General features: G+C 40.1%; 1 protein-coding gene and 1 pseudogene across 3 annotated transcripts; one reads left to right on the forward strand and one right to left on the reverse strand.

Moving 5' to 3' along the window:
- The first annotated feature begins 2148 nt into the window (after nt 1-2148).
- Nucleotides 2149-11793, forward strand: LOC110537195 (splicing factor ESS-2 homolog). Of its 3 annotated transcripts, XM_036937202.1 has the most exons (12): nt 2238-2376; nt 2479-2751; nt 2888-3034; nt 3308-3476; nt 3592-3681; nt 5166-5335; nt 5497-5614; nt 8592-8725; nt 8881-8983; nt 9162-9271; nt 9383-9498; nt 9660-11793. In XM_036937202.1, exons 3-12 carry the CDS (start codon nt 2897-2899, stop codon nt 9937-9939), a joined length of 1428 nt encoding a protein of 475 aa, XP_036793097.1. In that variant the 5' UTR covers nt 2238-2376; nt 2479-2751; nt 2888-2896; the 3' UTR covers nt 9940-11793. The 3 variants fall into 3 exon arrangements, with proteins under 3 accessions (XP_036793095.1, XP_021478721.1, XP_036793097.1); XM_036937200.1 differs by lacking the exon at nt 2479-2751 and having other exon boundaries at nt 2149-2376; XM_021623046.2 differs by having other exon boundaries at nt 2223-2376; nt 2479-3034.
- LOC110537196 lies at nt 10497-11435 on the reverse strand (annotated as a pseudogene).
- Nucleotides 11794-11830: the final 37 nt, after the last annotated feature.

Consider the following 11830-nt stretch of genomic DNA (forward strand, 5'->3'; position numbering starts at 1 on the left):
ATGTCAGTCACTCAATTAGTCATGTCAGCTAACAATGTTTTGATTTGTAGTTAGTCTAGCCTTTCCAAACTTGTAGTAGTTATGGCTGAATACCGACTGGGCACGCAGGGAACATCCCCAGGGGCCCTGATCTCCAGGGGAAACCTATTGATTAGTTTAGTCATTCTCTCTCAGATATTGTATTATCATGGCATAGGTAATTACAAAATGGGTAGAATTGCAGGTACTTTGCTGAAAAACTGCAAAAATGTTCTCTCATTTTTTTGTATGTTTTCCAGATTCTATGTTTTTACACACCAATAGTGCCTTTGACAACAACAATATAATGTGCTTTTATCATACTAATCCCAGGTAATGAACTTAACACCCTTGAACCAATGTGGATGTGATACAATGTCTTCCTTTGAAAAATCACAAAGACCAGAGATAGCTATCTCAACAGCTCAAAAAACTATACATCAACAATCTGCTGGCCATTAAACCCCAGTGAAAGGAATGTGGTGGTGTTTATTGTTATCTGTTTTCAAACGCCCCTTATCTGAGGAGCTTAGGACAGATTCAGAAAATCCATTAATTCCTTGATAAAAAGGTGTGTTGCCTTATATGAAATCAAAGGATTTGTTGGAGAATAAATACAACCTGTAATAGATTCACCTCAGCAGTGCACATTGTCAGAGAAGTCAGACTGAATGACTGCACTTCATAGATAAGGCCCAGTACTCATGCTGCGAATACTAAAAGAGAGATTGTCAGAAGCCTTGGCTATCCATACCTGTACATTTTGACTGATGTTTCATCTCTGAATATGCTCCCTTTGTGAATGGCTGTTATGCTGAAAAATGCTGAATGCCGGCTGCTCTGCAGCTGATCCTTGCTACTCCCAGCCTGCTTGTGTTTTGTGTGGTGAGGATGGGTGCTGTGACAACAAAAATTACAAAATTAAATTGTCTCTGTACAAAGGCTCAATAAGTCGTATTCGTATTGGAACTGTATGATTCAGATTGATTGAAAACTAGGGATATAAACTCTGCTGTTGTGTTTTGTATTTAAATGGTGAATCCCTCTAAATGTATAGAAAATAAATAGAACTGTGTGAATTTTGATGGTGAACTCAAACAAACGAGGACTGCAAGTGTTGTGAAGAAAGGAATTCAGGGGCAAATCCCCAATAGGTCCTTGGTCACACCAAAAGGTTCATCTATAAGTCCATGTTTCTAATACCAAGCAATCTCTTTCTCTAAAACCACAACAATAAGGATCTTAGAAGCTCTGTACCCCTAATTTAATACAGTGAAATCTGATTTATTTTTCAGAAAGCAAAGCAATGGGGCCAGATTAGCTGAATCTCCCATCCCCCCCTAACACCCTCACCAAACTGCCCAGATTAGTTGGGAATTAAGTTTCAAACATTTTATATGTGTCTGGTCTATAGGCGGATTATGTTTTTTGCTTTCTCTTTTTCTTTGTTAAATTTCTCTTATAAAATGAGAACGAGTGGGTCTGTCGTTGAGCACAGATGCATTAACTGGATGCCTTGGCTGGCACTTTAAACACTAGTTTGAATTTCAAGTGAATTCTTTGGGCAGAAAGCTTGTCATGGAAGGGTCAAGTAGGATGGAGAGACAGAAGTTTCCATTCACCATTGACAGTATACTGAACAGATTTCCAAGTAACAGTGAGGAGAGTAGGCAGTCTGGTGCCACCCACAACCCTGTACCAAGTGAGGATGGAGCAAGATCAGAGAGTATTACTGCTGGGAGCCACATAGAACATCCACAGCACACCTGTTCATGCTGCTGCTACTGCTCCCACTGCGGAGAGGTGTTCCAGGCTGACTATCCTCCTGAAAGTAAGACTTAAACCTATGACAATTTTGACACTAGGATCACGCTTCATTTTACTCTCGCAATATATGTTTGTTTAATGATGATGTTTAAAGCAGTTCAGTTGTTTTTCCCATTAGCCATGAAGGCCTATATGTTCATGCTTTGATCTGAAATCAATGTTCTTTAAATCAATGTGCCTAAAACACTTAAATGTAAATTTGTAAGTTGTTGTTCGTATGTGTATGTTTGTTGTGAGAAAAAAATATTATTCAAAAATAAAAACACTTACATGTAAAGTTATTTTAATTCAGCATGCCAATATGCATGGTCCAGAAGAATGTTTCCGGAGCCATGCAGGCCAGGAGGAAATACCCACAGAGAGGAGCAGTCCTTCAGTCAGGTCCAGAGGCGCACCCGGCGACACCGCACCATATTCACCGAGGATCAGCTGGACGCTCTGGAAGAGCTGTTCCTTCAGAACCAGTATCCAGATGTGAAGACGCGGGAAAAACTAGCACTGAGTACTCATTTACACGAAGAGCGAGTAGAGGTAGGCAGCTACGTGTTTCTTTTTGTCCGCTTTTAAATCAGTTTGTTTTATTACGTTTAAAACGTGTAGTCAATGTAGCTTAATTTGATTTGATTTCGATAGGTGTGGTTTAAAAACCGAAGAGCGAAGTGGAGGCGACAAAAAAGAACAGCATTTAGTGTGCGAAACCTGGAAAACTAGAATATTATGTCGGATATGTCCATCGTGAAGACATTTTTGGATACTTTGCATCCAATGCAATAATGAGGCTAGATTAATTCTAAAAACGCCAGACATTTCTGGTGACGTCACGCGTGTACATTATCCCAATGACGTTCCTTGATTAGCAAAACGTCAACTAAGAACTATTGATATAACTACGTGAATTAAATTAAGGTATTCATACGCTTCTATTTTCAGAGGCTCTTTTTAGTTTATAACGGAATTATTTACATTCAGCAAGGTTTTGTTTGGCTTGCTAGCTAACAGAGAAGTCAAGGCCACCAGAGACCATTTCGCTAACTTCTTCTAGCGACCGACAATGGAAGGATTTGGAAAGGCGCTGATGTCTGGAACCCTTGTCCCATCCAATCCTGTCACAACAGTTGCTCTTCGACAGCCACCCGAGGAAACAAAGAAAACAAACCGAAAGGTTCTCGATGAAGAAAACTACATAGAGGTAACGTTAACGTTGTGGAACAGGCAGCTAACCTAGCTAGTTAGCCAGTGCTCATTTTAGCCTACCTGCAGCTGTCTAATAATACAGTAGGTTTACAGTGTTGCTGCAAATCTAAGTTAAGGTCAATACAGATAAATGTGATTTAACAAACACAGTGGTGATGTTATACATACAACCGCATTGTTTAGTATGTGCTGTGTGTGTTAAAGGCTAGGCCTTGTTGATAGTTGCCGATGTCTTCCTAACTTGTCTGTTTTGTATGACTTTCAACAGAGTTTAGAGAAGATCATCCAGAGGGACTTTTTCCCAGATGTGACCAAGTTACATGCACAGAAGGACTACCTCGAAGCTGAGGAAAATGGGGATCTTGGGAAGATGCGGGAAATATCCATTAAGTATGGGTCATCTTTAGCCAAGTCCACACCACGCTCCACTGCCCCATGTGAGTAAGGTGATAAGTAAATTGTGTCAAGGAAACTCTTTTCCACATAATGTACTGGTTGTCTATGAATGCAGCAGTGGTGCCATAATAATATGCCACCCACTGGTTTGTTTAGATGTTACTCCAGCTTCCTTTGAGACACCAGAGGGTCGTCCTGGGTCTCCCTCTTCTGTACTGGGCAAAAACAAGAAAGGAACAGATGTGGGTAAGTTCCTGTTCACCAGGGTGACTGAAAATGCCACTACTCTGTCTAAAGTTAACCACACCTTTCACAATTTAAAAATTTGATTTTGCAATGATTTGCGATCCACAACTAATTTCTGGGATCACAGGTAAATCCTAAAAGTCGTAGGTGCCGACCAAGACGTTGTAGGTCGCATAATGTGAGCGATTGAAAGATGTGCGATTTGGGTTCTTGCGCTTTCCTGATAAGCATATTAGGTCCTGATTTATTTATTTTTTATATAAAAAATAAAAAAATAATTCTGACATACGACCAAAAATGTCTGGTATCTTGTGTAGTGAAGGGGTGCGCTGACCAGCTGTCAAGTGTCTATACTTGACAGGAGCTGATCATGGACTATAGGAGGAAGAGGGCAGAACACGCCCCCCCATCCACATCAACGGTGCTGTAGTGGAGCGGGTCGAACTTCAAGTTCCTCTGTGTCCACATCACTAAGAATCTATCGTGGTCCACATACACCAACGCAGTCATGAAGAGAGCACGACAACACCTTTGCCCCCTCAGGAGGCTGAAACGATTTGGCATGGGCCCTCAGATCCTCAAAAAGTTATACAGCTACACCATTGAGAGCATCTTGACTGGCAGCATCACTGCTTGGTATGGCAACTGCAAGGCGCTACAGAGGGTAGTGTGTACGGGGCCCAGTACATCACTGAGCTACCTACCATCCAGGACCTCTATACCAGGCGGTGTCAGAGGAAACCCCTAAAAATTGTCAGACTCCTGCCACCCAAGTCATAGACTGTTTTCTCTACTACCGCATGACAAGCGGTACTGATGCACCAAGGCTGGAACCAACAGGACCCTGGACAGCTTGTACTCCCAAGCCATCCCATAAGACTGCTAAATAGTTAGTCCGGGTAGCTATTTGGTTAACTATTTAACTATCTGCATTAACCCTTTTAGCACTAACTTTTGATTCCTCACATACGCTGCTGCTACTTCATTATCTGCCACTTATTCCTGGTTATATGTACATATCTACCTCATTTACCTTGTACTCCAGCACATCGACTTGGTACTGGTACCCCTTGTATATAGCCAAGTTATCATTACTCGCTGTGTATTTGTTACTATTGCGTGTTTTACTTTTCTATTATTTCTCTATTTTCTTTCTCTCTGCATTGTTGGAAAGCGCCCGTAAGTAAGCAAACTCATGTCATATGAGCACACCAATTGCAGACTTTAGGATTACAAGATTTTGCCGAGAGTTCGCATAATGTAACTGCTCCCCCAATTTAAAGATTTTTGTTGTCATATAATGTATGCTTAGCTTAAGGACACCCAACTTTACAATGGCTCTCAAGACTATTTAGAATATAGGTCTTCCAGCTGTTATGATCTAGTGGTAATTTGTCGTTGATTTCTTATATAGTGCTATGTAAAGAACTCAATTACAGCAGTAAGATGTACACCCTGTGTTTTTTGATGTTGTGTGTTTGTAGTGAACAAGGAAGGAGACGAGGAAGAGAAAGAGCTGCCCTGTCTTGATCGCTTCTTGGCTAAGAACACAAGCGAGGATAATGCATCCTTTGAGCAGATCATGGTTCTGGCAGAAGACAAGGAAAAATTGAGGCATGCGTGGCTGTATGAGGCAGAGGCTGAATTTAAACAGGTACACTTGCCATAATCTCTCATTTGATCACATGTGAATTGCACACTACTCAAATGCTGTAGTATGTAATGCTCCTAGGGTGTTATTTCAGGAGTTGAAAACAATTATATTTTCTCCTTCAATGAACAGATATGTTATAACAGCATGTTTCTGATTTTTAGCGACATGAAGAAAACCTTGCACTTCCGTCATCTGAGAAGCAGGCCCTTGAGTGCGTAAAGGCAGGACTGGAGACCTGGGAGTACAAAGCAAAGAATGCCCTTATGTACTATCCAGAGGGTGAGGATGAGCCAAACAATTATTTTCCTGCATGATAAACGTACCTGTTATCTTGCTTGATTATAATGTGGTTTGAATAGGGTGCATAAAGCCACGAAGTCACACATACAAACACTATACTATAGACCAGGGTTCCTCAACTGGCGGCCCAGGCCAAATTTGTCCCTGTGGGTGGTTTTATTTGGTCCCCCAAGTTTTCTGAGCAAAAAAAAACGATTGTGTTTTTTTGTTGTTGGACGTAATAAATTGAGAACAACATAATCATAATCAGTGATTTTAATTCATGAAATCTGTTCAAGTATTCCCTCACATAAGAGAGACGTGATCGTATACAAATGTAAGCAAGGTTTGAGGGGTTTAGCTGTGTTTCATACCTGTTTCGGCTTCTTGTGGTCAATTTACTGTCGACAAATTATTTGCAATTATGACCATCCGCTCAAGAAAAATGTATTTAAATTGAAATGCAGACATATCTCATTTACATACACTACCGTTCAAAAGTTTAGGGTCACTTAGAGATGTCATTGTTTTTGAAAGAAAAGCTAAACAATTTTTGTCCATTTAAAATAACATCAAATTTATCAGAAATACAGTGTAGACATTGTTAATGTTGTAAATTACTATTGTAGCTGGAAACGGCAGATTTTTAATGGAATATCTAAATAGGTGTATAGGCCCATTATCAGCAACCATCAACCATCACTCCTGTCTTCCAATGGCACGTTGTGTTAGCTAATCCAATATCATAATTTTAAAAAGGCTAATTGATCATTTAGAAAACTCTTTTGCAATTATGTTAGCACAGCTGAAAACTGTTATTCTGATTAAAGAAGCAATAAAACTGGCCTTTTTTAGACTAGTTGAGTATCTGGAACATCAACATTTGTGGGTTCGATTACAGGCTCAAAATGTCCAGAAACCAATTACTTTCTTATGAAACCCGTCAGTCTATTCTTGTTCTGAGAAATGAAGGCTATTCCATGTGAGAAATTGCCAAGAAACTGAAGATCTCGTACAACGCTGTGTACAACTCCCTTCACAGAACAGCGCAAACTGGCTCTGACCAGAATAGAAAGAGGAGTGGGAGGCCCCGGTGCACAACTGAGCAAGAGGACAAGTACATTAGTGTCTAGGTTGAGAAACAGAGTCCTCAACTGGCAGCTTCATTAAATAGTACAAAATGTACAAAATATACAATGACGTACCATGAAACACAACAGTGCAAGCAAAAAAAGCTAGAAGTAAAATCTACTGGATTAGAGGTGCTAGTGTCTTGAGTACAACCAAAAAGTTTTGTCTCATTCAGTTGTTGCTTGACCAGTACAAATAAAAACATAGCTTCAAAGAGAGAACCATCAGGACAATTCAAGTTGTTTTAGCAATAAAGTACCACAGTAGGAATCATAATACCTATAAAACCTAGCGGTCAAACGGAAATGGTTCCAATAATTTTTTCACCATTCATTTTTCCCATAGGGGATTTTAGAAACACTTCAAATAAGGGCGGTGTTTTGTTTAGGCTTACCCTGGCGTGACGTTTTGATAACCGTGTAAATCTCTCTAAGACAAGGTGACTTATCAATATATTTGCCTGTATTTAAATCCCAAAAATGAAATGAAAATTAGCTGCTACTGTGGCTATCATAAAGAACTACAAATGCCATGATGAGCTGGGTGAGACTGCCGAATCAAAGCAAAGGTAATAATCTCTTGATTAACTATCTAATGTTAGTTAAAAATAGTAATGATTCAATTGGCTACATTTCTTTAAATTGATAATTCTGTTAAGAGGATCGGACCCTTTTTTTAAATTTTCGCCTAAAATGACATAGCCAAATCTAACTGCCTGTAGCTCAGGCCCTGAAGCAAGGATATGCATTTTCTTGGTACCATTTGAAAGGAAACACTTTGAAGTTTGTGGAAATGTGAAAGGAATGTAGGAGAATATAACACATTAGATCTGGTAAAAGATAATACAAAGAAGAAAAAAAACGTAATAAAATAAATGTTTTGTACCATCTTTGAAATGCGAGAGGGTATAATGTATTATTCCAGCCCAGGTGCAATTTAGATTTTGGCAGCAGTGTGTGCACTGTTTACGACTGATCCAATGAACCATTGTATTTCTGTTCAAAATGTATTAAGACTACCCAAATGTGCCTAATTTGTTTATTATTAACTTTTCATGTTCAAAACTGTGCATTCTCTTCAAACAATAACATGGTATTATTTCACTGTAATAGCTACTGTAAATTGGACAGTGCAGTTAGAGTAACAAGAATTTAAGCTTTATGCCAATATCAGATACGTCTATGTCCTAGGAAATGTTCTTGTTACTTACAACCTCATGCTAATCGCATTAGCCTACATTGGCTCAACCGTCCCACAGGGGACCCACCAATCCTGAAGAGGTTTTTTAACTGTCTTGTGCACTTTTAAAAAAAGAGATGACGTGCAAGAGATGACGTGCAGGGATTTGTAGTTTTGCATTATGTTTACTTTGATGCTAATGCGAGGCATTGGAAAACGTCCCTGGTCTTCGTGGTTGAATCTGTGTTTGAAATTCACTGCTCGACTAAGGGACCTTAGATATAATTGTAATTGTGTGGGGTACAGAGATGAGGTAGTCATTCAAAAATAATGTTCAACACTATTATTGCAAATTTTTACTCCTGAACTTATTTTTAGCTTGCCATAACAAATGGGTTGAATACTTGTTGACTCAAGACATTTCATGTTTTCATTTTAAATTAATTTGTAGAAATATCTAAAAGCATAATTCCACGTTGACATTATGGGGTATTGTGTGTAAGGCCAGTGATGGCAAATCTCAATTTAATTATTTTTAAATTCGTGCTGCACAACAAAATGTGGAAAAAGTCCAGGGCTGTGAATACTTTCTGAAGGCACTGTACATGATGAATTATTTGACGTTGTATAAGTTGAGTTGAACACCTTCATGATCTTTTTTAATAAGGTGTCCAAGATGATGACACACTCTTCAAGAAACCCAGGGAGGTGATTCACAAGAACACTCGCTTTGTGGGAGACCCCTTCAGCAAAGCCCTTAACAAATGCCAGCTTCAACAGGCTGCAGCCCTCAATGCACAGGTAAAGTGCTTTCCTGACAAGTTATTGGTTTTAAGTAAATGGTTGTATCCTATTTTTAGTCAAGGGTTTTAAAGTAGAGGAAGGTCATGGTATCTAAAGATCAAATTAAATGGATTGATCCTGAATGATTTATCTGACTGAGTGTTTATCTCCAGTTCAAACAGGGTAAAGTAGGCCCAGATGGCAAAGAACTTAATGCCCAGGATTCCCCTAACGTGAATGGATATGGGTTTGAAGGAACTCCTTGCCCTTCCCCAGGTAAGTAGTTATATTCAAGATCACTTTCAATATTCTCAACAACTAAATAATTATCAGAAATACTTAGTTATTTAAGAATAGATGTTTTTCCAACATTTGGTGCTGTTAGAGAGGCTTCCATAAAACTTTCCCAACTGCATAAAAACTAAACTCCCCTAACCTGATATGGTCCTACCAGGTATGGCTGAGTCCCCCCTGATGACCTGGGGTGAGATAGAGAGCACCCCCTTTCGCCTGGATGGGTCTGACTCACCGTTTCAAGAGAGGAACATCGGCCCATCATTTAAGGTACAAGCCAATGGCTGCCCCCCGCCCCCCCCCCCCCCCCCCCCCCCCCCCCCCAAAAAAAATGTTTTTTGTTCAGAGTAGTGTCTTAACCTGAGATAATCTGACACACAGATTCCAGAACCAGGAAGAAGAGAGAGGTTGGGTTTGAAGATGGCCAATGAGGCTGCCGCCAAAAACCGGGCAAAGAAGCAAGAAGCATTGCGAAAGGTCACAGAAAACCTGGCAAGGTAAAAACGGATTGAAGTTTTATTTAACTAAATTGCTTTGATCTTTGTATTTGCAAAACCTCATGTTTTTTCATAGCTCAATTCTATGACCTCTTGTTATATAAAATTATTAGTCCTTTTAAAATGCTTTTTTTATTTTAAACCTAATTTCTGTCTTTCAGTCTCACCCCAAAAGGCCTGAGCCCAGCATTGACCCCTGCCCTTCAGAGGCTTGTAAACCGCACCTCCAGCAAATACACAGACAAAGCTCTAAGGGCAAGCTACACACCATCACCCACACACAGAGGAGCAGGCTCCAAGACCCCCCTGGGTGGTCCAGCCACTCCCTCAGGCACTCCGACACCAAGCAAAGCTAGGACCCCCGCCTCCCAGGACCCAGCATCCATCACAGACGACTTACTGCAGCTTCCCAAGAGGAGGAAAGCATCGGACTTCTTCTGACTGGAGTAAAGCAAAACTGAGAGAGAACGGTTGTCTTGAGGAAGTGAACTCTTACATGTTTAAAGCAAGTTGTCATCAAGCAAATTACCGGCCATGTTTCTTTCTAACCCACCTCAGGCCCTCCCCCTGGATTTTATGGACTTGCCTTTTATGGCTGGAACAGTCTGTGCACAATGAAGGGCTCATAATACCAACTCTGAATTCAAGGATAATTGGAAAACTCAGGTCATTACTGTTTTTAGGGTGTTGGACAGAAATGCATAGTATGTACTGTGTTAGAAGCCTTCCAAGACTGGATAACTTACAATATGTGGGATCCAAAGAGATGATATAATTGTACATAGCCTAGGCTGATGTTATTTTAATCTTGGTGAATGTTACGAGGCTTTGTTGATTTTTTTTGTTTGTTAATATGTTCAAATGTAAGCCTCTATTGTATGCCTTTTTCTGCAATCTAATCTTTCAGTCCTCAACCTAAAAATTGCCTTGTTGTAAATCCCAAATGTTGACACTCACCATTGTCATAGCAGACTCGACATCTAAAAATGTAACGAAGTCTATATGGTTCTTCTTGACAAATATGTATGTTCCATTTATTATGAACTATTCAAGTGGAATAAATCCAGGACTTCAACATCAGGAATCAGCAGGGATGTTCCGATGTGGAAGGCCCATCTTCCCGTCTCATACTACCATCATGTGATTTGGACTGCACCCATACATGCTCAAGGACATCGTCAATCTCTACCCTCTGGGCCACATTGTTGTTAAGCATGCGATATATCAAGCCTTTGTACTTTGTTGGGACAGCTTTGCTGTGTGGGAAATCAATGCGATGCTCTTTCTGAATCTTCAGCATCTTTTTGATATTGGAGTCATCATAGGGAATAGAATGACCCCCCATACTCCAAACGTCATACACTTTGGGGTTGTATGGGACCCCCTGTAATACCTCTGGTGATGCATAGGCTGCAGAGCCACAGAACGTTTTGCTGAGAATCATTTGTCCATCCTCATATTTGATCCTCCTGGCGAAACCAAAGTCTGACACTTGGAGATTAAAGTCTTGGTCCAATAGCAGGTTTTCACATTTCAAGTCTCTATGAACAACATCTAGGGCGTGTGGGAATTTTATTGCAACTGACAGCTGTTTGAACAGTTTTCTGGTGAAATCTTCAGGCAAGGCACCCCTGAATTTGATGAACTCCAGTAGGTCCCCTTGCACACCCAGCTCCATAATCATGTACACCTTGCCTTCTGAAGATCTCGAAGGTCTTGACGATGTTGCGGTGGTTTAGGGATGCAAGAATGTCCAGTTCCCGGGGCAAGAACTTCTCAAAACAATCCGGCGGCGCCCTTTTTCTGTTAATAATTTTGATTGCCACATTGGTCTTCAGACGCTCGGGAATAAGCGGATTATACTTTGGCGTACGACCCTCGCCTAAACTGATGCCTCATGTATAGCCCCGTTTCTTAAGCACCAGTGAGTCGTTCATGGCTAAATAGGACGACCCGAACTATTTTGGTGAATGTTATAATACACCATTATTGACACCATGTTGAACTCTGTTCATAGTTGGATATCAAAGATAGTAACAAATACCCTGTGTGTGCTTAACATTCTATAATTTATCACTAACTTGGGAAATTACGAACTTTGTTTCTATTACATGTTTATTTGCGTAATAATGGAATGTTTAATTCCTCAAAAGCAGTCATTGATGTATGACTTTAGGCACATGGCTCATTTCCCAGTCATTGCATGTTATCTGAAAGGATGTTATAACATTAGTGAATTGTATATGATGCCTACATGTAAAATAATTATAATTAATGTGAATTGATAAAAAATAACTTTCATTACATTTCATGAAACGTTTCAATACCCATG

Source organism: Oncorhynchus mykiss, chromosome 12 (genome assembly GCF_013265735.2).
Source record: "Oncorhynchus mykiss isolate Arlee chromosome 12, USDA_OmykA_1.1, whole genome shotgun sequence".
NCBI classification, from domain to species: domain Eukaryota; kingdom Metazoa; phylum Chordata; class Actinopteri; order Salmoniformes; family Salmonidae; genus Oncorhynchus; species Oncorhynchus mykiss.